Below are 26,810 nucleotides of genomic sequence, written 5' to 3' on the forward strand. Positions count from 1 at the left end.
GGTTAGACTGTGTGGTGCAAGTATTTATTTAATAAAGTTATTGTTCAACTATACGCTTGCTCCTCTTTGTAGCTGTGGGTGAGATTTAATATTATTGATGTGCATAGATCTCTCCTTGTGAGCATGTGTATGTGATTTTTTCATTATTGAATTTGTGAACTTTGGTAGAAGCGATTGGTTATTTTGTCTGCACCATAAATTTAAGTTTTTTAGTTTATTTTTTTGGGGAGATGTGTATGTACTTCCTGGACTCTCTTCCTAATTCTTTAGGAATGTTTGTAACTTGTATATACATCATGTGTTTGCAAGATTTTCTTTTTTCAATAGAATTGGCATAAAAAAGAGTGGATAAATGAGCTGTCGTTTTTCAACAGGATGCAATCACAAATGTAAAGCAGCAATGTAGCGATTTTGTCATGACCAGAAACATCCAGTGCCGGGAAATGACTGAAGATGTGCAAAGACAAATGGCGGGGCTCACTTTGAATGATAATAAAAACGCAGGTGCTTACAACACCCTTCAGTAGGATATCAGAATCAAAGATCCAATGTTTCTGGCAAGCAGAACCTCAGCCACAAGCACCTTACTATCAACCACCAGAGCAGCCTACAATGCCTGGGTATGGTCCCCCACAATAGTGTAGCTGTGTATCATCTATCCATTTTGGCTATATAATTTGATTGCTTTTGATATGTAATCTGTCACTTTGTAAATCTTCCATATTATTTATTTTCACCTAAGGGGTTCACAACTTCATTCTTATTTTTATTGTCAAATTTTGAAATGTTATGAAACATAAAGAGAAGATGAGAATGGAAGATTGAAGATATTAAAGTGGACCAGTCACTAAGACCTATGTCCCCAATACCAAACGCCTAAGAGCTTGATTGATTGATAGCACATTTCAATGGAACCTAGACTTATAATGGGATTTATAGAGTTTGAAATTAGGTCAATTATCAAGTTATTACATGTATTTTGAATTTGAATTTCATATCAACATAATTGATTCTTTCAATCCCTTGATTTACTCCAAGAAATTAATTCTGTGATTTTGTCTTAAGTTTTTGTTAAGTGACATATATGTGCATTGTTTTTGTTGTGCTGCCAAACCATTGAGCGCAACCAGTTGTTAGCATTTGGCACATCAAAAACTCACTTTTTAACACAGCCTTTTGGACAAGTTATTTTTTAATAAAATCATGAGGGTAATAGTGAGGACTGAATGGGGCAATTATTTTTTGTGAGGTTGACACGTGGATTCAGTTAGGGCCTGACAGGAAATCACCCAAAAAAAAAAAAACCTACAAATCGAGTTCATAGAACTCGATTTCTGTGGACTTATAAATCGAGTGCTATGGACTCAAGTTATTGAGTGAGTACTCGACTTCCCCAAATTCGAGTTTCCAAGCAGAGAGGTCACACATTTTTTTTTTCCCCAGTAACTTTTGCTTACTTTTTTTTCTTACCTTTTTTGTTCCCATTTTTTTTCTTACCTTTTTTTCTTCTTATCTTTTCTTACCTTTTTTTTTTCTTACTTTTTTTCCCCTTTTTTTGCTTTGGTTTTTTTTTTTTTTTTTTTTTTCCTTTTTTTTCTTATAGTCTCAACAAGAAGCACCAACACAGATGAGTATAACAGCTAATAGAAATAATTAACAACTAATTGAAAGATAAAATTAACCATTCATAATATCACAATATAGAAACAGGTACATTGGATACAGAATACTTCGATTACAAGTGCATTCAGTGATAAAAGAAAATAATAATTGTACCGATACAACCCAGTAGTAAGTTCAAATACACAATAAAGAGAACCACAATTTACATCTACAATGGCATTCCAAAATCGAGTATCTGCATACCTGAGAAAAATTGAAATATTGTTGTTAGATACCAACAGCCAAAACAACGATAGTAATCTACGTAACTTGGATAATTGATACGCACATGAAATTTTATATAAAAGCATCACTTACCTAGGTTGCGTCAGTATTGCTTGTCGAAGCCCCACGGGAAAGCGGACATCTTCTACGGTTATGCCCATGTTGATGACACAGTCCACAGCTCTGCTTTTGTTGAATCTCCCTCAAGTCAGAATCTGGCCTTCGGCTTCCCGGTTTTCGCCGGACCCCATCCATCTCATTCCGTATCCTAGACTTCACAAGTCGACCTTTGGCCCGCAATAGGCCTGGGTCAGGCACCCACTTTGGACCTTCCACATCCCTCCACAATGACTCTGACTTTGGCACCACAAATTGGTGTGAGTAGGTGCGAATGGCGTTCTCTAAACTATAGCATGGGTCAATATATGCACTTGCATCTTTCCCCAAGTACTGAAGAACTGTAATCGCATGTGAACAAGGGATCTTTCGATTTTGCCACTTTCCACAACCACATGTTCTGGCCAATATGTTTATTTCATGACTATGTTATCCCCCTCCAGAGCTATGGATGTTGTACGCAGTCATTACTTGATATACACCATGGACATTATTAAACGGCCTTACTTGGTGTGTTTTAGATTTTTTCAGATTTGCATCAAAGATTTCTAAGGCATATTTACTCCACACCTTGCCTTCCAAGAGATCATGAGTAATTTTTTTGTGTCGAACATGGAAATACGCGACAAGTTTGCTCCAAGTGAATTCAACCAGTGCAGCAATGGGCAGGCCACGGGCACCTTTGAGTACTCCATTGAAGCACTCCGAGACATTGGTTGTCATAGCCCCATAACGGTATCCACCATCACGTAGCTGGGTCCACTTCTCTATATCCTCTTTCATTAGATATGTGTATGGCATGATGGATGGGTCAGGTTCACTTACCTCTTGTTTAGTGGCTGATTTCTTCCCAAGGGCCTCGATCTTGGCTTCCTTGATAGGTTGCATGTACAACTCAAATTTAACTTCCTGAGTAGCATACCCCGCTTTCAAGGCCAATGACTTTAAAGTGGCGTCCTAAAAATGCGTGTTGAAGTTGCTAGCAACATGTCGAAGGCAATATCTGTGGTATACTCGTACTCGTCCATGATCATCTCTAGGCCAGTTTGCAATTGCGTTTCGAATACCCTTATGTCGATCAGAAATTATGCATATGTCCTTATTTGCTATCACATCCCCCAGTGCAAACCTAACGCAATCTAAAAACCACTTCCAACTAGGCCCTGACTCTTTGTCCACAACAGCAAAGGCGAGAGGCAAAACCTTGTTGTTGGCATCGGTGGCCATTGCAATCATCAACGCCCCTCGATATTTACCATACAAATGGGTCCCATCAATACTGATTACTGGCTTACAATGTCTGAATCCTTCAATGCAAGGAGCGAAAGCCCAAAATACATATCGCAATATTGTAACACCTTCCTCCCTCAGTTCAGTGAGATACCAGTACCGGGTGCCAGCTTCTTGATCCAAGTATGCCAACAACAACTTTTTCAGCCTTTCATAAGACTCTTCCCAATCGCCGAATATCTTTACAATAGCCATTTGTTTCGCATCCCATATCTTATAGTAAGAAAGCTTATGTTCATAATACTTCCCTTTGATGTAATCTCTAAGGTGTTGAATTGTTGCCGTGTGATTTTCTCGCAACATTGGAACAAATTCTGCTGCAAGAAAATTACAATCCATCATTCTACCATCAAGAGCCATGCCAAGGGTCATACAACTGTGAGGACTCCTATAAGATGTGACCATCCATGTTCCCTGTTTAGGCTTCATGACTGCTCCAACGTACCACTTGCATGACCCATTCATGCATTTCACATACAGTCTACTTTTGGTCGACCTACTAGTCAGAAAGTTTCTGTTATGCTTTGCGGCATAAATTGTTAATGCACGTTTCACCGCTTCTTTATTCGCAAAAATCAACCCCGTACAAAAATTCATGTCCGCATTCCAAGAAGAAGCAAATACTTGCTCACAAACTTCAGGATCAACCATATTTTTCCAAGTATTTTCATAAAATGATAAGGCGGGAGGTTCATAAACGGGGGTTGCATTTGTAACATGCTGAACTCTAACAGTAGGGTTTGCATCATCTTCATCACATTCATCCATATCATCAACATTAGGATTGAGAGTAATTTCATGGTCATCAACACCCCTATCAAAGTCACCTCGCTCAATCCTCTCTTCGTACTCATCTCTATCGTCAAGATCTTTCCCAACACAGTGTTCGTCTTCATCTTCAACTACTGGAACTGTAGAGGATTCACCTCGATGTGTACAAAATTGATCTTCATATCTATTGCCAAGTTCGCTCTCAACTGTTCTTGGTGTCTCTTGAAAAGGGGGTGTATAGCCTCCCAACGTGGTGCATTGATCATCTAGGACTGCAAACTGTAGAGATGTAGTTGTTTGTACAATATCCTCTATGCCGACTTCTGCACGCGGCTCCAAAGTGACGTACAACTCAAAATTTGCTACTTGTTCCCATTGACGCATCTTGTGAAACATGAACTTCACATGTTTGTCTTCTGTTATCGCCATACATCTGTAATTAATGCATTGATTGAGGACTTCATGTGGAGAACGGAAAGTAATATGTATGTCATGCAAAGCAGGGTTCAGTTGCAGCTCTTCCATAATTTTTATCTTCAAATCACTTAAGGTCTTTAACTTATGGCGTATCATCATATAACAGCACTGGATACCCGGACCTTGAAATGGAAATCCGTCATAAGGGTTGGCATTGCTAAGGGATCCACTGTAGTATATATTTATATAGATCATTATCAACCTATAGATCATCAAGTGCAATTGTGTTAGTGACAAATTTATAACTCTCAATCAACATCAATCACAAAACTTTGGGTATGACATGCCAACAATACTAACCTCAACCAAATTTGCATATACTCACATCCAAATCATTCTAGAGGCATGACTTTCAAAACCCATTCAAATAAGATATGATGAACAAAAATATTATAGCAACTAGTTACCCATTGAAATCTTTGTTACAAATCTTAAACAAATATATCTTGAAATAATTTATACTAAAAAGACTGTAATGGGTGTCTTAGGTATCAAACTCATAATCCATTTCATACCAATGACAAAAACCTAAAAGTACTAAATATTCCTAACAATTAATCACAATATTTAGTACTAAATATTCTCAATATTAATTTTTTAAAAAAACCTAGCATATTATTAATCACAATATTTACACTAACAAAAAAATAATATTCTCAATATGTTGTAATAACATAATTAATCACAATATTTGGTACTAAATATTTCCCCAATACTAAATATTCTCAATAATTAATCACAACATTAATTTTTTTTAAAAACCTAGAAAATAATTTAATCACAATATTTACAATAACAAAAAATAAGCAAATATTCCCAATATGTTGTAATAACATAATTAATCACAATATTTGGTACTAAAAATTCCCAATAATTAATCACAATATTCATTTTCTAAAAAAAACTTTGCAAATAATTTAATCACACTATTTACACTAACAAAAAAAAACAATATTTCCAAATATGTTGTAATAACATTTAATCACAATATTTAGTACTAAGTATTTCCAATAATTAATCATAATAATAATTAAAAAAAACTAACAAATAATCACAATATACTAACAAATAAACTACCCACAATATACTAACAAATAAATTAATCACAATATTTACACTAACAAACGAAAAAACAAAAATTTTCCTAATATGTTCTAATTGTTTCTTAAAAAAATAACCTAGCAAATAACCACTATATTTAACTAACAAAAAATATTATCAATATTGTAAAAACATTACCTGAGAGTTGATGAAAGTTGAAGTAAGTTGTGTGATGAGGTAAGTTGTGTGAGTGATGATAAGTTGTGTGAGTGAGATGCTGCTGTGAGAGCAGAAGAGAAAATGTGAGAGCATAAGAGATGTGAGCCGGGTAAGGGGGGAAAAAGGTCCCATTTAGGACCCACATGACACGTGGATGGGCTGGGGACCATTCACAGAAATCGAGTTCAATAGACTCGATTTTTAGAAGCAAGTAAATCGAGTCTCCTTTACTCGATTTATATCCATGTGCCCGAAAACCGGTGGGGACCAAAAATCGAGTCCAGTAGACTCGATTTACTTTAAAGTGATCACGTGCCCCCGTGACTCTGACATGGTAAGATGTGGAAATTGGAAATCGAGTACAAAGGACTCGATTTTTATTACCAAAAATCGAGTTTATTGAACTCGATTTTTATGACCAAAAATCGAGTTCGTTGAACTCGATTTTGTGCCTACGTGGACTCCTTGTCCAGCTCAGCCCGTGCCGCGATGGAGAAATCGAGTACAATGTACTTGATTTATAAGCCCAAAATCGAGTCCAATGGACTCAATTTGTTAGAAACCAAATTTGTTTCAAACCTTTTCTTACTAATGATATAGTTTGGATTTTTTAGTTATTTCTGAAAAAACGCCAAAAAAGTAACAATTTGCCAAAACATCAGAAAATATGACTTTGCACCATATAGTAGTGGAAGAAACTGAAAAATCCTATTAAAAAATCTTCAGAAAAATCTTTTTGATTGAAGCAATCTAATAAGATATGAAGCACCTGCTGAAAGCTGTTGAAATTTTTTTTTTTGGAGGGACAGTAATATTACTCAAATGAAAGGTCCTGCACTTAGAATTTAGAAAGGTACAAAATGGTCTTCATATCTAGGGGTGTCCACTGGTCGAGTAAGTAAGTGGACAGAAACAACAGCTCAAATGTGCGGGTGTCCATGAGTGGTAGTCAAATTCAGTTGAAGCCAGCTAAAAAAGGCGATGGAGAGCAGAAACGTCCGAGATTGCAGGATCTCCATTGTATCTGATTGAAGATCTGTGTGATCTCCAACCAGATATCGGAGATCATCTCCGTCAATCTGGGAAAATATTTTACCGGTATTGCATCTTCATTGGACAGGTCAGTTTCATCGGATTCCCAAGTGGGAAAGCTAACACTTGACGCATTTGCGCTAGATTTTGGACTGTTGAACCTGTTGCCACCATCAAAAAAAATATAGATACTTAATTTCTTAGAAAATTCTTTTCAACTAACAATATAAAACAACTGGCCTGAAAAGTTGAGGGGCATTTTCCCTGTGAATATAGTTCAGATTTAAAAATCACAAGCAAAAACAAATAGAAAATAATTATTTTCTCGTTTTCTTTGTTCTAGTAGGGACACTTGGCTCATAATCAATTATAAACTAGAACTCCCAAATTATCACAAATTTAGACATTTTATCAACCAAATTTCATGAATTAATTCTTACAATTCTCCAAATAACTTCTGCAATACAAAACATTTGCAGAGAAAAATATGAAAAGTAATAACTCAATATATGACTCATAAAAACCACTACAATTGGATTTTCAAAGAAGATTACTCCATATAGGGGAAAAATCAACTTTTTTTTAGTTATTTTTTATTCTTCTTAATGTCAGGTCACACGTGTTAGTAAAAAAGTAATGAGTGTAAATGCACTATGCACTATTTCCTTAGTATGGATTTTAAACAAATCAATCAATCAATAAGAATAAGCTTAGTACGTACATTTTAAGAACGTGGCATACACCATCAGTGTAGTTGCAATTGCAGATGAGAGTTTCGTTGTTGTAGAATGGCCTTGAATTCACTTGTGTTCTTATCCAGATTTGGTCATTATTAGTGCATGGGTCCACATTGAAATTCCAATCTTTCTTTCCTAATTGTTCAGCTATTTCAACAAGGGCTTTCACTGCACAAATTATTTGTCATAAAGTAGTGTAGTACACTAGTACGTCAAAAATTTTAATCAACAAGAGTGGGATTGGAATTGAGGGGGTTCATGGTGCTGTCATTGCGGCTGATCACCGCCCTCCTTCCTCGAGCAATTGAATTCCATATTGGGCTTTTTAATTGGGCCTATTGGTGTTTAGCCAACCCAATACTAGCCATTTTAACGGGGGAATGTGCAGATTAACGGTGTGGAGGGCATCAATGTAGTAAGTTAGGCAAAGTACGAAAGTATAAAGGAAACTAACATCTCGAGTTTTTGAAACTCGAGATGTACATTAAAACTCGAGTCTCATAGACTCGCTTTATGCTTGCTTTGAGCTCGCTTAGGTGGACAAAAATGCCACCTGGATCTCGAGTCTTATAGACTTGAGTTCCCTTGGAATAAAAACTCATAGAAATCGAGTCTTATAGACTTGAGTTCTACTAGGAAAAAACTCATAGAACTCGAGTCTTATAGACTCGAGTTTCACTGGACAATATATTTACAACACAACACTCAGCCTGTATTCTCACACTCATATTACTGTCATAGAGAAAACCTAAAAACACAGCATCCTCCTCTCAACCTCCCTAACTCTCACTCACCCATAACTCTCACACCACATTGCCTCTCACAAAACCACATTGTCCACTCTCACTGCTCTTCCCTCTCAGCAAATTCATATCTCAGGTAAGGGTTTGCATAATTTGATTGTCATTGTAGTTGGGTATGTTGTCTATGGGTGTGGGTTAAAGAGTTTGACCATTTATTTTGTAGATAGTTAACATAACTTAGTTAATTTATCAATATTGTGAATTATAGAACTTTGTTTTGTTAGTGTTAATTTTTTGAGTATTTATTTGCATAGTTTTTGTTATCAAAATTTTATTCATCATTTCTAGGTTTTTATTTTTATCATGATCTTACAAGTTTCTTTGACTTTATTTATCATTGGTTTGGGTATGAAATAGGTAGTGAATGAATGTAATGAATGGGTATGTAATTAGCAAAATTTTATTCATCATTTCTAGGCTTTTATTTTTATCATGATCTTACAAGTTTTTTTGACTTTATTTGTCATTGGTTTGGGTATGAAATGGGTAATGAATGAATGTAATGAATGGGTATGTAATCATGCTCCTCTACCTACCTAGTTCTTTCAGAACCCTTTTAGGCCACACAATGGAGTAATAGATAATTCTGTCTCTCCATCCACTAGGATTAGAAGGTTTACGTCTTGGCCTTTAGATATTAATGGGCAATGGGGCACTCTATAACCTGGCTTGAATATGTTCAGCCTTAAGATTGCATTACTTTTTTCCCCCACTTTACGACTATGTGATTTAACTAACATAGTACTTGACTTGAACAGGTTCACAATGTCTGATATTGTTATAATCATATACCATGGTGGTCCACTTAAGAATCCCAATGCGAACAAGGGATTGCTATTTGAGGGGCCGGGTATGAAGACCTATTATACCCAAATTGATCATAGGTTGAAGAGCCTTGACGAATTGAAGATGTTTATCATGGAAGAGTTGTGTGAGAATCCTGATGTGCACAACATACAAATTACTTATCGTATGCCAAATGAAATCTTGAAGCACCGGATTAATTACAAGTATATGGTGATAGAAACAGACAAACATGTAAAGATCATGTTTGACAAGTTGGAGAGTATAGCTGAAGTAAGTAACATTGAGTTGTACCTACAGTTGGAGCCGCGTGCAGTATGGCAAGAGGATATCCAACAAACAACCACAAGCTTACAGGTTACGATTCCGGATGCTCAATATAAGTATTCTACACATGTAGAGGATGATGATGTTCATGCCGATGGTGATGATGATGATAATGATGACGACGACGACAACTATGTTGATGAGACTACTACCGTTAACAATGATGATGACGATGATGATGACGACTATGTTGATGAGAATCTTGCCATTAACGGTGAAGATTTTGCCGATAAAGATGAGTATGAAGACATGATTGACAAAAGGGACTTTCGGGACTTTGAGGATTTTGATAGGGACATTGATGACGATGAGACATTAGACGGGAGTGAACCTGATGCAGACAGTGTTATTAGTATCCAAAACATTACGAACACAATTCCTGCCTACGCACCTCCTGCGTTGTCATTCTCTGCAAATACTTGGGAAAATATAGTTGATCCTTCGCATATTAAGATGCCATTTGTGTCTACTTGGAGAGAGGGGATGAATTTGTGCAAAGGGTTGACTTTTGCCAGTAAAGTGGAGGTGAAACGCGTATTAACAATTTGTGCCCTCAAGGAAAACAAACATTTTAAGATCACTAGGTCGACGACAAAAAATCTTTGTGTGAAATGCATGTATGAGTCATGCAAGTGGTATGTCTACGCAGTTATAAAGCCCGAGCTCTACGGACTATGGATGGTCACCGTGTATGTGGGTCCTCACACGTGTATACCGACTGGGGTGCGAAATGATGGTAGAATGATGAGTTGTAATTTTATTGCAGCAGAAATCCATAACAAGTTACGTGAGGATCACACTACTCAAATTAAGCATCTTAGATCTCTGATAGAGTCGAAATATAATGGCCATAAGCCTTCTTACTACAAGGTATGGGATGCGAAACAAAAGGCGATTGCGGTTATGTTTGGAGATTGGGAAGAATCTTACCAAAGGCTGCAAAAGTTGCTAATGGCATATATTGATCAGGACCCGACTACCCAGTTTTGCTATCATGTCACACCCATCGATGAAGATCACATCGTATTGTTGCATTATGTGTTTTGGTCTTTCGGTCCATGCATATCAGGATTCAAATACTGCAAGCTGGTTATCAGTATTGATGGGACCCATCTGTATGGTAAATATCAGGGAAAGTTGTTGGTCGCAATGGCAATCGATGCTAACAACAAGGTATTCCCTCTCGCCTTTGCTGTTGTGGATTGTGAGTCAGGGTCAAGTTGGAGGTGGTTTTTACGATGCCTCAGAGAAACGATTGGCCACCTGATACCTAACGAAGGAATTTGCATAATTTCTGACCGACATCTCGGTATCAAAAATGCCATTGCAAACTGGCCTAGAAGGGATGATGGAAAAACATGGGTATTTCATAGATATTGCCTTTGACATGTTGCTAGCAACTTCAATACCCATTTTCAGAACTCGACTCTAAAGTCAACGGCGTTGAAAGCGGGATATGCTAGTCAGGTAGTTAAATTTGCTACCATAATGGAGTCCAATAAGCAGGTGGAAATTAAGGCCATTAGGAAGAAGAAGAAAGTGACGGGGAGGGATGGTAAGGAAAAGAATCAAGATTATCTTCCATACACATACCTAATGAGCGAGTCTGTGGATATGTGGACCCAGTCACACAATGGTGGGAGACGTTTTTGGGCAATGACAACCAATATATCAGAGTGTTTCAATGGTGTACTGAAAGGTGCACGGGGCCTTCCTATTGCCGCGTTGGTTAAGTTCACTTGGAACAAACTTGTTCAATATTTCCACGACCGGCACAAAGAATACCATTATGAGTTGTCAGAGGGTAAGAAATGGAGTGAATATGCCTTATCCACGTGGGATGGAAATAAGCGTAAATCTGAGAAACACTATCTCAAGCCATTTAGCAATGAAGAGCTGATATTTCAAGTAGTTACCCAACTCAACACGTGTAGCGCAGGAGGGGGAAACCACAGTTACAAAGTTCGGTTACCAGAAAAAACATGCAGTTGTGGGAAATGGCAAAATATAGGGATCCCGTGTTCACATGCAATTAGAGTATGTGACTATTTACATATTGATTCGACCATGTATATTCACCCATGTTATGGTTTGAACCATACCCTTAACACTTATGAGCATGCATTTGTGGTTCCTAAGTCACAGTCATTGTGGAGGGATCCCATGGGGCCAAAGTGGTTGCCCAATCCGGCATTGTTACGGGCCAAAGGTCGACCGGTGAAGTCAAGAATAAGGAATGAGATGGATAGAGTGAGGAATAAGGATCGAGAACTGAGATGGCGGAGGGAGGACGCAGATTTGATAGAGAGTCAACCCAAGCAAACATGTGGATTGTGTCATGATTCCGGGCATAACCGCAGAAAATGTCCGCAGTCCCGTGGCGCTTCCACAAGCGGCCATGTTCCACACTAGGTAGGTAGATGGCAAAATGTTATGCAACGGTTAAATAATTATTGTTTATTCGATGTTTACCTAATGTTTACTATCTTATCTCCTAACGTAAATACTCTACGTTTTTCAGGCATGCTTCCATGGACGACGTTTTTGTCATGCGGACCGCTGATCTTAGGAAAAGTGACTACGTTGTATTGGCTCTATGTGAACTTTTTGATTTTTGTTGAATGTACTTGTAATTCTTTATCCAATGTACCTCTATGAAGATTGTGATTTGAGTAGTATGGTTAGAACTGCAAATTAAGCATGGTTGGACATGTTTAGAATGGTGATATATTGAGAATGACTTTTGTTGTGATTTGAGTGCATTTACATTGTAAAACTATGGTTATGCAAAGAGCGTAACAATTTCTATAGTTTGGTGCCTAATGAGAACGCCTTTTGATGTAATTTAAGTGCATTTACATTAACAATGAGTATTTGTGGATTACATTCTTAGCTTCTCTATCTATGTTTCCTAGTAGGTGTGTGCACACATTTCAATTTTTGGTTTGCTGCATGTTTGAGGGGGGGGGGGGGGAACAGAGCATTGCTCTCTGCCTAAAACAGAGCATGTTTCTGTTGGGGGAAAAAATTCCCAATAAAACTTGAGTTTTAGAGACTCGAGTTCCATTGGGCAATAATCACTGAAACAGGGCATGCCTCTCTGCCTGAAATAGAGCATGCTTATGTTGGGTGGAAAAAAAATTTTGCCCAGTGAAAATTGAGTTTTAGAAACTCGATTTTCACTGGGCAAAAACACTGAAACAGGGCTTGCCTCTCTGCCTGAAACAGAGCATGCTTATGTGGGAAAAAAAATTTTGCCCAGTGAAAATCGAGTTTTAGAGACTCGAGTTCCACTAGGCAAAAACACTGAAACAGGGCATGCCTCTCTGCCTGAAACAGAGCATGCTTATGTGGGGAAAAAAAATTTTGCCCAGTAAAAATCGAATTTTAGAGACTCGAGTTCCCAATGATTAAGAAAAATTTCCCAAGTAAACTTGAGTTTTTGAGACTCGAGTTCCACTGGGAAATAAACGCGATAGTGAAACTCAAGTATCAAAAACTCGATTTTTACTCAGCATGTTTCCTCTGGTCCAATACGTCTAATTCGGTCCACTGTGGTCCATTTGGTCCATTCAGTTTAATTTGGTCCCAATTCGGTCCTTGAAATCTACTTTGGTCCTATTTGGTCAACTTTGGTCTTATTCAGTCATTCGGTTCTAGTTGGTCTAATTTGGTCCATTCAGACCACTTTGGTCCATTTTGGTCAATTTTGATCCATATTTGTGCACTTACATATATAATTGGAGACAACAGGTTTAGGTTGAGAGCCCTTATTCTAAATCTAAATTTACTAAAACAAATTCTCGAGTTTGGGGGTCAACTATCCACCATTGCTACACTGATGTTCGCAGTGCTACATGTGCTGCTTAATAGCTCAGCACTGTTGAACCATATCCAGTCATATCATTCACACTCACGTCAGTACACAGATATGCATCCTTTTGCAATGCACTGTTTTCAAGGATGCAGAAGACCCCTGAAAAGTTTACGATGCATTTAACACAACTCGGTATTGTCTTGTCAAGTTCATGTCAAATGAAACACAAGAATGCTGAATACTCTTCACATGAATACTGTTCAGCTGAATAGTCATGGCAGTACACTGCAACTACTGCCCAGAACAAGAGAATCTCACTGTGACATTAGGAACATTTGAACAAAAAATTCGTATCGTGGTTTTCCAGCCTGTATTGACATGACAAGCCTGAATATGTTAAATTTTATTATTGAATACACAGTGGAATGAGGTTATAAATGCACCACAATTCTTTTCTTATTCCTACACCACTAACTTTGTAGGTTGAGTAAACTATGAGTCGCAACGCCTCAACATCATCTCTTACACATAGAAACAAATTCCAATCTACTTCAACAAATGAATTATCACAAGTTCCAGCAGATCAACAACTACAAACATACACAGACCACTATGGAGGGAAATGGGTTGGAAAGAAGAGAGATTTCGTTATTATGCCAATATACACGTACGAGAGTCTTGGAAGCGTTGGCCACATCATGGTGGGCAAACCTACAAAACTAAGTACAGATACCACCGCAATAGAGTTCACCGTAGTAAAACCACCATGGTCAACCCTATACGAGAAGAGGTGTGAGTTGGAGGTGTATTGTCAATGGCACGGGTTACGAGTTCCTAAGGCACGCTCAGCCGAGTTACCTAGAGATGAACCTGCCAACATACTTGCTCATCTTGAACAAGAGAACAATCAAATGTAAAGGCGGCTAGACCGTTTTCATGCAGTCCAAAAAGCTAGGAAGCATCTAAAGGGGAAGGCGTAAGAGCGAGCCATGAAGTCTATTAATGAAATTACTGCGTTAGATGATGAAAGTGATATTTCAGACTTCTCAAATTCAAGCAATGATGATTTCCAAAAATTTCTACCTACGAACATTCGACGTTGTTGTTAAAGTTTATACGTTGTGTGCAATTTTTAAATGTTGTTGTTAATGTCTGACAAATCATGTCACCATATATTCACTTGTTGCAAATCCAATTAAACAATTGCACACAACTTGTGGCTAGGTTTATATTAAATCAGTTGCGCATTTTTTCCTTGCTGTTCTTTGTTCGTATAGAATGAAAATTATGGTCTAAATCACATAATATACACATCTAATTCAAACAGTTTAATCCCACGTCCGCTGGGAAGGGAATAGTCAAAATCAAAGCTCCAATAGCTCTCTTGTGCCCATGTGCAACTGTGTGCAATGAGAAATTACCTGAAGACACCCCCATCATGCTCATTCAGATTGCTCACATGGTTTGCTTTGTGTACATGAGTTTAACATCAGTTTTAAAACTTCATTTCTGTTTCCCCTTTTAAAACTGTTTACAACTTTTTCAAACTTCACATTAAATGTGTACTTGGCTTGCTTTGCTTTTTTCTCATTTTTTTGACTTCGTAGCTAGCTACATTGAGTTTGAATATCTTCCCAACAGTTCATTTAGGGAGGTGAGCAAGTGGTTTATGAAGGGCCTTTATTGCTTAGATTATGTGACTAAAGTCATACAACTTCGTTCATTTGGCATTGGTGGGAAGAAAACACTATCAAAAATAAAGTGAACCAAAAAAAAAAAACTCATTTCTTAATGTGCCATATAGTAAAATAGAATTCTATTGTTATCTAGTATAAACTACAATTCAAGATTAGGAAGTGCACAGAAGTGGTTTTCTGGTTCTACAAAAACCTAGTCGATGGAGTACAAAAGAGGCAGCTACATTACATATCTTCAAGCCTAACATCCCACCTGGTCTTGCGCTTTCTTCGCCCATCCATTCGAAGAAGAAACCTTGCTATGTCTTTTGGAAGTTGATTACCAGGATGATTAGTTGATGATGCAACATCCGGAGTTTCAATAGTTTGCAATGCAGAGTCTAAAGCCTCCTTAGTTTGCATTGTAGCATTTGCAACCTCCGGCTTTGAATGGGATGGATGAATAGATTCACTTGATGGAGAGGACCCAGCAAGTAGTGCCTTGAAGTTGGTTTTACAAAGGGATTTTTACAAGGGTCACAGAGACCAAGATATGGCTCAAGGCCTCTAATATCAAAGCAACAATTGTATTGTCATAAAATTGGCATTATACAAGCAAGACTTTTCCAAACCAAAGTCGCTCTCTACAACTTTTGTCGTTAGTAAATATTCTAAGCAATTCTTCCTTCAGATAAGATGATACTCGCGTATTGCAGTCACTCTGCTAAAAGCAAAAGAAAAATCAAGCAGAAAACAACAACACAAAAGCACACAGCTTGTTTGCAACCAAGATTGTTAGATCATAGTCATAGATGCAACCGTCAATGGTAACTCAATATCTCTGTAAGAATAGCAATATTAAAGATGCTAGAACTGCCTCCTCCTGTAGCTGACTCTTATCACATCATTGCATGATGAAGATCAGCTAATTGCTGAGCCAGCTCAACCAGCATGGCCTCATCAAAGAACTTGTTAATGCTCACATCCTCACTCATTCACTGCCAAATTCAAGACAAACTTAAACATTATTACAGCTTAAATGCAATTTTCTAGTTCTACATTACTGTTGAAATTGCATGATTGATAAAATATCCACAGATAAATTTGCATGCCTTTGCAGCATTCACCTTGAGATCTTTCTCAGATTGTGTTGTAAATGGAGAAAAATCATGGGCAGAAAGATAAATGATAAATGACAGCACACACTCCATGTTGAGGGGGCAAAAAACCACATTTTCAAACTCCCCAACTTCATGAGGCTCAGCCCCTCTAACTGCCCACAGTCAAATACATCACAAATTGAACAAGGAAAAAGACCCGATCCCTAGGATCGTGAGTGATGGAAGACTGCAAATCAAGCAAAAAACCAAAAAAGACTTGAAGTTTAGTGTCAAAAAAGAACTTTCCTCACCACCCAACAAAAACATGTTCACATACACGAGAGAAACTGATACATAAATGTTCATATAATCCATTTGTCTGGGACAAACTAGCATTTTTTTAATTTAATAAGTGACATACTATGACTAGCATTGTCCTGCATTAAACTAATTTAATGGTCCTTCACTTTGATGTCTTATTCAAGTTTATCAAAATCTAATGGGACCTTAGTCAAATCATAGGCTAACAAAATCTTTCTACCACCTTTGTCCCAATTTCCTTTTAAGTAACTGAGATCTCTAAAATAAAAACAAATAAAACCAACAAGAAGCTCGGGTACCTAATATGATCTTCATCCAAGTCTGAAATGAAAAAAATAGTACAGAACTTTACTGTTTTTTTTTTTAATGTTTGATACAGATGAACCCGATTAGAAACATTAACCTGAACACAAAATTATTAAAAAGTAAGTGAAAGAAGAATTAATTCATAAAGCAACAATCCGAATTATAAAATACATACCTCAAGCAAAACAAGACCATACACTTCTTTATTGAACTCATTGCGATGTTCTTGCACCCAACGATAAGCCTCAAATATCCTCTCAGCTCCAGATTTCACTAATGCCTGAAGACATTTGTTGTGTGTATTCTCCATATCCTTCAACCTATAAAAATCATCAGAAAGATATTAAAAAGGTAAAAAGCATATGAAACATTTAAATCTCGTTCAAATTTACCTGAACAGGATTAAAAGAAAAGGGATACCTTGTAGCACTCCATGTTGGCTGTGACATCTGATAAAATGGTGGGGCCAATAAAATTCCCATGCTCATATCCGGGGACCTATTTGTCAATCATTAATAAATTGATTAGTAGACCAATTTCTGAAATGCTGAAATTAAACAAATGGGGAACCACCACATTGTCAAGCACCAATTATCACTCTTGAGAAAGAAATGCGTGTACCAGGGGTTTTTTTTTAGGGGTCATATGACCAAAACAGCTGCAACTTTTATGTTTTTAGAAATTAATTTAAGAGAGTGAAAGATGTAATAAATTACCCACACAAATCTAATGCTTAAACTTACTCAGATAGATATGCAATGAAATTTCCCAAGTTCATAGAGGCCCATAAACTTACATTCGTGTCTAACTGAGTGCTTAAATGTCAGAGGCAATTCAAATTGATATTAAGCTAAACAAATCTGAATTGTAGAGGGGCTTCCTCAAAGTCATATTTAAGTTATTAAGCTTTTATAGATACCAACTTTTTTTTTTTTGATAAGTAATAAAAGTTTTATTCAAACATTAAAAAAGAGAGTAACCCATGTATGCATGACGTACACAGTTCAGGATCAAAAGACACCGACTATTTGTACTGTTTTAATGTGTTTCCTATGCATAAAAGTTCCTTCAATCACCTACCAAATCAAATCTTATGCATCCAATTGCTTCTTTCGTTCACCACAATTCCTGCTTCTTACTATTTCCAGCTATGATGCAAAGTACATATACTGTTGCTTCTTGCATAACACAAGATATCATCCACTATTCATTACAGAAGCTACAACAAATTCTGGTACGACAAACAGAAAGACAGTAGAATGTTAAAGATACCAAAAAGTACCACTATATCTCTCCCATCAAGGACCAGTCTGGCACCACTTTCAACACCACTTTGAATTAATTTGTGTATTCGTTCCTTTGCCTGTAAATACAAGTAAAATTTAAAGGTAATCCAGTCTGAAACCCACTGAAGACTGATTCAAACGTAGACCAAGAAGTGCCAATAAACTGCTACTCATACAGCTAAATAGAAGTTTTCATAAATGATGCAAAAAAAAAAAATGGAAAGTAAGGAAGTTTTCAGCTTCACTTGTTGCCAGAATAAGCTGTCTAAAGTTGGTAAAAATTTGGAAATTGTGTACGTACCTGTTTGCTAATTACTGGACCTAGATCTGCATTAGGTTATGTTCCAACATTTACTTTAAGAGCTTTGGCGCGTTCCACTAGTTTATTCTCACTGAAAATGTTAAAATGAATTATTTTTGAAGGTTTAGACTAAAATATATCCATGTAAATCAACAGACTTAAAGTCCTGAAAGAACCTGCTTTATACTGAAGGTCAAAATGCGTGGAATACCTATTCAAGACAACATCTCTACAGGTATGAAATCTGTCTCTGACAGGTTCCCTATAAGCCACATACTGAGACACATGTTTGTAACAGTTGAGGAATAGAATCATAGTTCATTGAATATTTATTAGGTTAATTTTCATTTATTTTTCTACCACATAGATGCCATAAAAATGAGATATGTGTCATGCCTAGCATAATAGCAAATTCAATTATCCTTCTCCAGAAAACAAGAAATCGAACAGGAAGTTTTGATAGCATACTCATCTTTGTCTCCTTTGGATGTAAGATGAATTTGAAAGCTATATACACATGAAAATTTAACACATATTCAACCTTACATTCAGAACATTAATGTCACATTCACATACATCAGAAAATCGAATATCTTACTTCATTATCCTCAATGGGGACATTTTGTGAAGACCCTCCAGGTCTAGATATTAAGATTTTGTTTTCAGGGAAGATAACTCCAGCTTCCAGAGAAATTTTATAATTGTTAGGACTCCTTTAGAAAACTTAATTCACTGCAGGATGAGGACATGTTATGACAGGGAGTGTCTAAAATAATGGAGAGAAGAAGTCTCCATTATAAGACCAAGGAAACATAGAACTGGGTAGTAAAAAAGATAATAATAGCCTGCTATCAGAATAGGAGTGGGTAAAATGGGAGAATGCAAAAGGACATTACAGAATCCAAAATTAGAATGGGTAACAGGTGAGAATAGAAAATGAGATAAGAAACCTTGCAAACTGATCAAGGATGGTTTAAAGATAAAAGTAGAGAAATGGTTGGATAAGTTAAGAAGATGAGAGTAGATGAAGCATTTCAATTTCTTACAGGTACATGCACTTACTGAAGGTCAAAACTCGATTTAGAAAACTTCTATATTCACTACCTTCAGTATAACAAACATGACATGGAACCTCTGATTTCCAGGATAGGAATATAAAAGATAGACTAATATTAAAGGCATAAAAATGAAGAAATAGAATGCACCAGGAAACAAAGCATTTTACCATGACTTTAAGCCTCCAACAAAAACAACTGTGCTGAGTGCCATGCATCTTTGTCCAGCAGCACCAAAACCAGCAGCAACTAGAGCATTTAAAGTAGCATCCTCATTTGCATCAGGCATGACAATTGCATTATTTTTTGCCCCCATATTGGACTGAAGATATTCATACAAAAAAATAGTGAGTTCAATTCAACTTTAGCTGTTGCATGCATATAAAAGAAACCACATTACTCATAAGAGGAATGGAATGCCCTCTGCCAAAGTAGAAATGATGCTTACCTGAACACACTTCCCTTTAGCTGATGCTCTTGCATATATGTGCATACCAGCCTGTTTTATCAATCACACATCACAATTGATCTCACTAAGATAAGCAGTAGACTAATCAAACGGGAAAGACAACAAATAAATGAAAATAAGGAAGAAGAAAGTAGAAATTGGAGAAGTTTTGATGAGAATGCAACACTTCCATCTATTTTGCTTCAAAAACAACAAGAATAAATAGCCTGTGATTTCCCAAAAACCACTGTATAGGTTACAAACTACCAAATCAGCTAACTACAGGGTAAATAAGAACCGCTCTTGTATGAAAAATGAGCAACTGAGATGGGAGCACCCTTCAGTTTTGATTTTGTTGTGGACGAGCTAGAAGTAAACTAAAAACATATCTACTCCCAAGAACAAGAACCATTTAAAATATTTGAGAGCTACCTCGTGTCTAGACCATAATTCTTTGACCTACTCTAAGAGCCAAATTTTCACGAGCTAACAACCAGGCCAACAACCACGGTGATATCATCAAGCTTTCCACCTGCCCAACAGAAGACTCCGATAAGCCATGGCCTCAAGGGAAAAATGATTTGTTTTTCTTTTTAATATTAATTTTAATGGTTGTAGAAAGTAGAAACTACAGTAATGTCGTGCCTGTAAGCTTCATGCCAAGAATTTTCCTCCAAATAGGAACGTCAAAACCCTGCACAAGAGTTATTATCATCATAAACATATACTTGACTTTCTCTTTGCAGAGATGTATTTGTATAAGGTGGTTATATCTGAAAAATGACATTACCTTGGACCTGGCCTCTAATGAATAGGGGGAATCGAAGTTGGAATCCATGGAGTGATTGCTCGCCAGGTTAGCTAATGCCTTTGCTAGCATCAAAAACGATTTCAGTTGTAGAGAGAATTATGCTGCTGAGATTGAGTTGCTAATAAATCTTCCTAATCCTAGATGTGAATTGTTTCAAGAGAAATATACCAGCTTCAACTACATCCCTGCATCTGGCTATTGTTGAAACGATTTCATGGTCAAAAACGTTATCAAACAGTCCATCGGAGCCCATTACTGTGGTGTCTCCCTCCATCAACTCCACATTACTTACCTAAATTTGGTGAGGGGTTAGCTCATAGTAATGATGATCATGCGACAATGAATTTCTGAAATGCAATTTAAAGTTCAAAAAGCCTTGGTTATTGAGTTGCAAAATAGACTGACTTCAGTCATTAGGCTAACTAAATAGTAGATGTAACACCCATTTATCATAAACAATTGGTTTGTCTATGCACATCATCTAAAATAGTCAACAATTTTGGTTTCATGTAAGGAAAGTAATTTCTTCCCTATTTCATCTTCAATTATTTCAATGGGAACTGTTAGAAGTTAAGCATGAGGGCGTAGTTATCCCATGTAGTACACTGGTTGAAAAATCATCAGGACCCATTTTTGTCTTTCAATATAAAAGAAAATTTTACAGGTGTGACTAGTATGAACAAAAACAGAGTTTCATAGTCACTTAATATGTAAATATTAGATATTTGTGTCCTTTTACCATTGCATCAAGGTATGTTTGGCTAACCACCTCAGAGCTCAGCTGATAGGGACAGTCAAAATAGTGTTCTTGTGGAGACGTGGAAAAAACTATTTGACCTGTAAGTTGAGTGGTTAAACAACCATGTCATTGAGGATAAAATGATTTTCAATTCAGAAATAGTTCATGACTTGGACTAAAGCTAAAGCATTGGGTTTTACCTTCACGGATAACTCTTAGGCCACAATCCCCAACACTGGCAATCTTTAGAATCCCATTCCTCTCCAGCATGGCAACAATCCTAATTAAGCAAGTGGAAAAACCAAGTTCTTCAGTGTGAACAAGTGTGTTCACTCTCCTTGCGCCATTGACAACTATAGGGAGGATACCTTAAACAAATGGTTAACTTACACGGTAGCTGAACCTATGGACGAGGTAGCAGCATGTGCTTTCCTTAATAGAAACTGAGGATCATTGTTTACCTGCTCAATAGGAAACATGCTTCGAGTCTGTCAGATAACAACAATATATATACAAATCAGAATAGCAGATGACGGGAATTGTTTGTAACTAGTTACATGATGAGGGAGGCAAGCTAAAAGATTTACAATTAACATAAATTAGAACCCCCCCCCTCCTTGGACTTACTGCCTATTTTCATTCTCAGTTTCCTTCGGAGTATTGTTCTTCTCCTGATTCCCTCCACAAGAACCAGTTTTTTCTGGATTGGTGTGTCTCTCCCGGTTGCCTCCAGGAGGACCAGAACGGGGTTTTCTGAAATATTTACCAATGAATGTTTCAGCAACATCTGGATACTTTCCCTTGATGAAGCTATCCAAGCATTTGCGGTAGGAAAAGTCTTCTTTACGACCATCAGTTGAGACAACGTAGAAGCACCGGCTTTCCTGGAAACTGCTGTGCCTGCTAACCTACATGTCGAGCTGAACGACCACTTTTCTCATTTCGAGGGAGGTATTAGATATCTGAAATATAAATATAAGTAAATAAATCAGAATACAAAAACTTGTAACAGCACAAGGTTTGACAACTAATTGAAACTCCATACAACAATGAAGAGTTATATATACCTCTAAAATATTCTTCAATTTAGTATCCACCACTTTAAGATCACTGGATGTGTCATGATGCATTGCTGACAAGTCAGGTATCCTGCATATTTCATATCTCATTAATCCCATGTAATTGTTCATCCTAATCTCCCCAAAAAAAAAAAAAAAAGAGCAAATTGAATGAAGATTACAAAAACAAAATTGAAGTTAACAAAAGACAAATTTCAAAGAGGAGCATAAAAATGTGACCTCAAGAATGCAACACCATGGACCTAAGGCTAAAGTCCAAAAGCTAGAAAGAGAGAGCTAACATCAAAGCCTGAGGACTGCCACTAAATCATGGTCATTAATTACACTTGCCAAGGGTTGGCCCAGTGAAATTGATTAATTTCTTACTATGACCAAAATGCTTTTGAAGTTATAATAAGGATACTAGGTCTTATGGATGCATTATGCCAATAAGGTGATAAATGTGACACCAATTACGGACCACAACTTGGCAACCATATCAATTAAGCAAGAATAATATATCAAATATAGATTATTCTGAAGAATGAATGCCATGCTGATGAAGTGGTCACCCAGACAATTACCTGGGCAAACACCTAGGCCACCAAGAAGTAAATTATAGGCAAAAATAGGCAACTTGACATCTGTAAAAAAATGTTTTACATTATTTCATACTAGTAAATAGTTTAAATTAGTACTTAAAAAGAAACATTCTATGATATTTAGGGCTGAAGGCAAAGCTTAACACAAGGTTTACAGCCCAAGTTAGTGAATATAACGTTAGTGAATATAACGTGCTCTCCAATTTTTTTTGTGGTTGGAAAAAAGTCCAATGTTCCATTTCAATTTATGATTTATTACGGCACAAAAAGCCTAGAACAGAAACAAAGAATATATAATATAAAAAATAAAAATAAAAAGAAAAAGAAATGTGAGCTGCAAGGCACATGCTCTGGGTTACTATGACACTTTTGGATTTAAGTTGTGACTATAGTAGTACGGGATCAAACAATGCACAAGAGTTTCCACTCTAGAGTAAAGTTGACAAAAATTAAAAAGCTGTCAAACAAAAATAATCCTCTTAGAACATGAACAAGTGGAAAGGCAAAATTAAAAGGAAAAGAGCAGAACATAATGAACAATGGTTAAATCATTAACCTGTAAGTTTTGAACACTACCTTAATGCAAATGGACTTTTCAGTTTTGGTGGAATGATGTCACCAAAAAAGGAAGCTTCTTCAGCCATTTTGCATAGAACTATGCGAACAATTTCTCCCAAATACATACCAGATATTATCTTCTCAAACATCTGAGAGTATCAAACAAATTTTTAAGGAAAAACACAACAGAAGATCATTTGGCAAAGCAAAGCCTAGTGGAACGTTAAATATTCATACAATCACCTGTTCACCTGGGTTCAAACTCTCAGCATCAAGTACATAATCATACTCTGTGAATGGAAGGTCTGTTGACCAAAAGCTACCCTACTCCATGTTGATGACCTGCAGTAGAACATTGGCCGTGCCTTCAGAATTCTTTCTCAATAGTTCTTTTACAATTTTCAATCATATGCATAACTTTTTTCAACCATACTGACTTGAGACAAGAACAGGAAAAGAAGTTAAATATTATTAAAAGAACTAGACAGTTTAACAGTCACTGAGAATCTGCTAACCATCTCTCCAGATTTAGGCAGAAGACCATGCAATTTTGGTATTGCATTTGCACGTTCTACATATGCTGCATTTGTTCCAGTACCTAAGATAACAGCAGCAACAACATCCTTGTTGGAATATCTACCTCCAGCTAATGCCCCAACTGTATCATTCACCTAGTTCCAATAATGTACATTAAAACCATATTGAAAACAAAAATAATTTCATGAAGTATTCAACACCAGATTGACATAATGAAAAAAGGAATACCAATCCACTGCACAAGACCATATATGATTTTCATGAAGAATAACCAATGGGATCACATTAGTGTTTTTATAAAGAAGCCATTGACTTTGACTTACCAGAGCTGACACACGCATATCAAGGCCTTTTCTCTCCATTGCTCGTGTTAATTCTGCCACAACATCTTGGCCAACCTATGCACCCAGCAATTAAAAAAGTCACACAAGGGGACTTGGGCTAAAGAGAAAATACCATACTGTCACATTCGTAAATTAGTTTTGATGTGCCCACAAACTGTACTTACTATTGAACTGGATTGTTTCAGTCAAAAGTATAATATGTTCATGCTTCCAAAAGTCAGATAAACCATGTTCAATTTCTTATGACTATCCTCAAAGTGTTGCTGAAATTACAGCTTGTTTAACAGGAAATATGCCAGATTGGTGGTGGTAGCTACCATTTTCTAGAGAGAAAAGGAAAGCTTTAGATTTGTTTTACGTAAAGGGATGACAAACCAGGAGAAAATATGCCATATGCCATATTCCATGAAGTTGATGATTCAACACTTGCTACCTAACAAGAACAAGATTATGAACAAGAAAGGAGTGGTTGGTCTTGATTTTCACAAAATCTTAAAGGAAATGATTAAAAATGCTCCTTTGAACTGCTATAAAATTGATAGAGAATATTTATAAAGATGAAATTATATTTGCAATTAACACTTTCTTCCTAAAATGTTAAGGAATATAATTTTGATCAATGACACATACAAGAAAGCTAACCAAAATTGATATTAATGTTAAAGGTGCCAGAGTTTGATTTGCAAAAGGATTCTAGAAACCAACCCGAATACAGGATAAACATAAAAACCAAAAGGTTTGAAAGGAGACACTGATGCATATCTAAAATTTTTAAATCTCAACAAAATTTCCAAATTATGAAATTTTTTCTAAATATAAAAAATTGGCCATTCCCTCACTTCCCCTAGCAGTGGACAATGAATTTTGCCAACGAAATTTCTCTCAACAAACAAATTAGAGCAACCATCACTGAAGAAAGTGCAAACCTATCATGTTATCAAAATCACAATGGTTGAATAAAATATAGAAATTGTTAATTAGAACAACAACATAATATGATGCATCAATGTGATGAAGCCCTAACAAGTTTTCATAGCCACCCCAACTAAATCTTCAGTTGAATCAAGAATAATATGTTGGAAACAATACCTCTGTAACAAACCTCTTTTTCAAGGTTCACCAATTTTGCGTTTTTTAACCCTCGTGTAATGTTTGGGCGGGGGAGGAGGCTGCGGGGCATCATCCTTAGGCTCATCATCGTGCTGCAAAGACATTAGATGCATACAATCAATATTTGGTGTAATGATAAGATAAAATGAACTGCAAAATAGGCTTATACATCGTAATTAATGGTATCGTACCATAGAGCTGCCTTTGTGTCCTATTTTGTGTCCACCTGTCCCACAAGTGGGAGCTCTTCTAGCACGTTGCGGTCTACCTCGTGGGGGTGAGGACTGATGAGGGGGATGCTCATCTGGTACATCAGTATCTGGCTGTAGAGTGTCAATCCCAACTGGAGGTCCTAGAGGGTCAGATGAGGATGAGGTAGGTGGGTAATGATGCTCTATGTGTAGGCCAGGAGTGGGGCTCATTGTCATGGGTTCAGTACAGGGTGGGTCTATGGGCAAAGTGGGTGCACTGGAGCTGGTGGATGGGTTTGAGGGTGTCTCGGGGTGCATAGGAGGGGTCAACTGAGAATGAATACCGAGATCGAAATTAGGCTGTGAAGGTGGGGTGGGTGAAGGGACCTCGGGCTAAGGAGCTGCATCTACCATGGGTGGAGGGACCTCGGGCTGGAGAGATGCGTGCGGGATGGGTGCAGGTATCTCAGGACTACTTACAACCCGAGCGGTTGTTGCACACCGACCACGGCCCCTAGCTGCACTTGTGCTTCGGCTTGCTGTAGCAGGCCGACCACGGCCCCTAGCTGCAGTTGTGCTTGGGCTTGCTATAGCAGGCCCACCACGGCCCCTAGGTGCAGTAGCACGGGTCGGTGTACTTACGGGTGCTACGCTTGTGCTTGGGGTTGCAGTAGCTGCTGATTCAGTCTCATGCCCATTGTTTGCCTCCCCATTTGCTGCAGGACCACCACCAAGCCCAGCCAGATCATTTAAGACGCGTCGGACATGGTTGTGTGCTCGGCTGCCTACAGGAAGCATCTCCAACAGCGCTAAATGGCTTTCAATCTGAAACCGAGAAAGAACCAGTACAATCAGATTTGAGACATTTACGTATCAATTGTAGAATGGATAATATAGTACTTATTAATCTACCCAAATACTCAACTAAGATATTTCTAATTAGAACACATTACCGATATATCTAATTTTGCGCTATTGCGGTCGACATACTTTCGAGTGACCGGACGGTACCAGCGGTAATAGTCATGATTGCGAGGCATCTCAC

General features: G+C 37.3%; 2 protein-coding genes and 2 long non-coding RNA genes across 5 annotated transcripts; all 4 read right to left on the reverse strand.

The window, feature by feature from the left end:
* Positions 1–1,980: 1,980 nt before the first annotated feature.
* LOC142625145 (uncharacterized) lies at positions 1,981–3,945 on the reverse strand. Its single transcript, XM_075798844.1, has 3 exons — positions 3,343–3,945; positions 2,580–2,961; positions 1,981–2,345 (listed from the first exon to the last, which is right to left on the reverse strand). The coding sequence occupies exons 1-3, from the start codon at positions 3,943–3,945 to the stop codon at positions 1,981–1,983; spliced, it is 1,350 nt and encodes a 449-aa protein (XP_075654959.1).
* A 12,963-nt stretch (positions 3,946–16,908) lies between these two features.
* LOC142623234 (uncharacterized) lies at positions 16,909–19,688 on the reverse strand. Of its 2 annotated transcripts, none has more exons than XR_012842082.1 (5): positions 19,538–19,688; positions 18,313–18,403; positions 18,008–18,088; positions 17,146–17,223; positions 16,909–17,045 (listed from the first exon to the last, which is right to left on the reverse strand). It is a non-coding gene; the product is annotated as an uncharacterized LOC142623234 (long non-coding RNA). The 2 variants fall into 2 exon arrangements; XR_012842083.1 differs by lacking the exon at positions 19,538–19,688 and adding an exon at positions 18,489–18,537.
* Positions 19,689–20,205: 517 nt separating this feature from the next.
* LOC142623213 (putative protein phosphatase 2C 26) lies at positions 20,206–21,827 on the reverse strand. The gene is made up of 7 exons (XM_075796611.1): positions 21,756–21,827; positions 21,566–21,645; positions 21,366–21,463; positions 20,795–20,918; positions 20,606–20,688; positions 20,461–20,509; positions 20,206–20,347 (listed from the first exon to the last, which is right to left on the reverse strand). The coding sequence occupies exons 2-7, from the start codon at positions 21,633–21,635 to the stop codon at positions 20,295–20,297; spliced, it is 477 nt and encodes a 158-aa protein (XP_075652726.1). The 5' UTR covers positions 21,636–21,645; positions 21,756–21,827; the 3' UTR covers positions 20,206–20,294.
* Positions 21,828–21,899: 72 nt separating this feature from the next.
* LOC142626146 (uncharacterized) lies at positions 21,900–24,985 on the reverse strand. The gene is made up of 6 exons (XR_012842461.1): positions 24,444–24,985; positions 24,099–24,254; positions 23,827–23,925; positions 23,602–23,732; positions 22,433–22,514; positions 21,900–22,327 (listed from the first exon to the last, which is right to left on the reverse strand). It is a non-coding gene; the product is annotated as an uncharacterized LOC142626146 (long non-coding RNA).
* Positions 24,986–26,810: the final 1,825 nt, after the last annotated feature.

This window comes from Castanea sativa, chromosome 2 (assembly GCF_040712315.1).
Source record: "Castanea sativa cultivar Marrone di Chiusa Pesio chromosome 2, ASM4071231v1".
In the NCBI taxonomy this organism is placed as follows: Eukaryota; Viridiplantae; Streptophyta; class Magnoliopsida; order Fagales; family Fagaceae; genus Castanea; species Castanea sativa.

What these genes read in the sequence shown, in the direction of transcription:
- LOC142625145 (XM_075798844.1), bottom strand. Translation starts at nt 3,945, where the DNA reads ATGGTTGATCCTGAAGTTTGTGAGCAAGTATTTGCTTCTTCTTGGAAT. An exon ending in GTGTTACAATATTGCGATAT is followed by an intron (nt 2,962 to 3,342) that starts GTATTTTGGGCT and finishes ACGCATTTTTAG; the next exon opens with GACGCCACTTTAAAGTCATT. An exon ending in TACTCATGATCTCTTGGAAG is followed by an intron (nt 2,346 to 2,579) that starts GCAAGGTGTGGA and finishes ATGCGATTACAG; the next exon opens with TTCTTCAGTACTTGGGGAAA.
- LOC142623213 (XM_075796611.1), bottom strand. Translation starts at nt 21,635, where the DNA reads ATGCTGGAGAGGAATGGGATTCTAAAGATTGCCAGTGTTGGGGATTGT. An exon ending in AAACATACCTTGATGCAATG is followed by an intron (nt 20,919 to 21,365) that starts GTAAAAGGACAC and finishes CACCAAATTTAG; the next exon opens with GTAAGTAATGTGGAGTTGAT. An exon ending in CATTAGAGGCCAGGTCCAAG is followed by an intron (nt 20,510 to 20,605) that starts GTAATGTCATTT and finishes ACTCTTGTGCAG; the next exon opens with GGTTTTGACGTTCCTATTTG.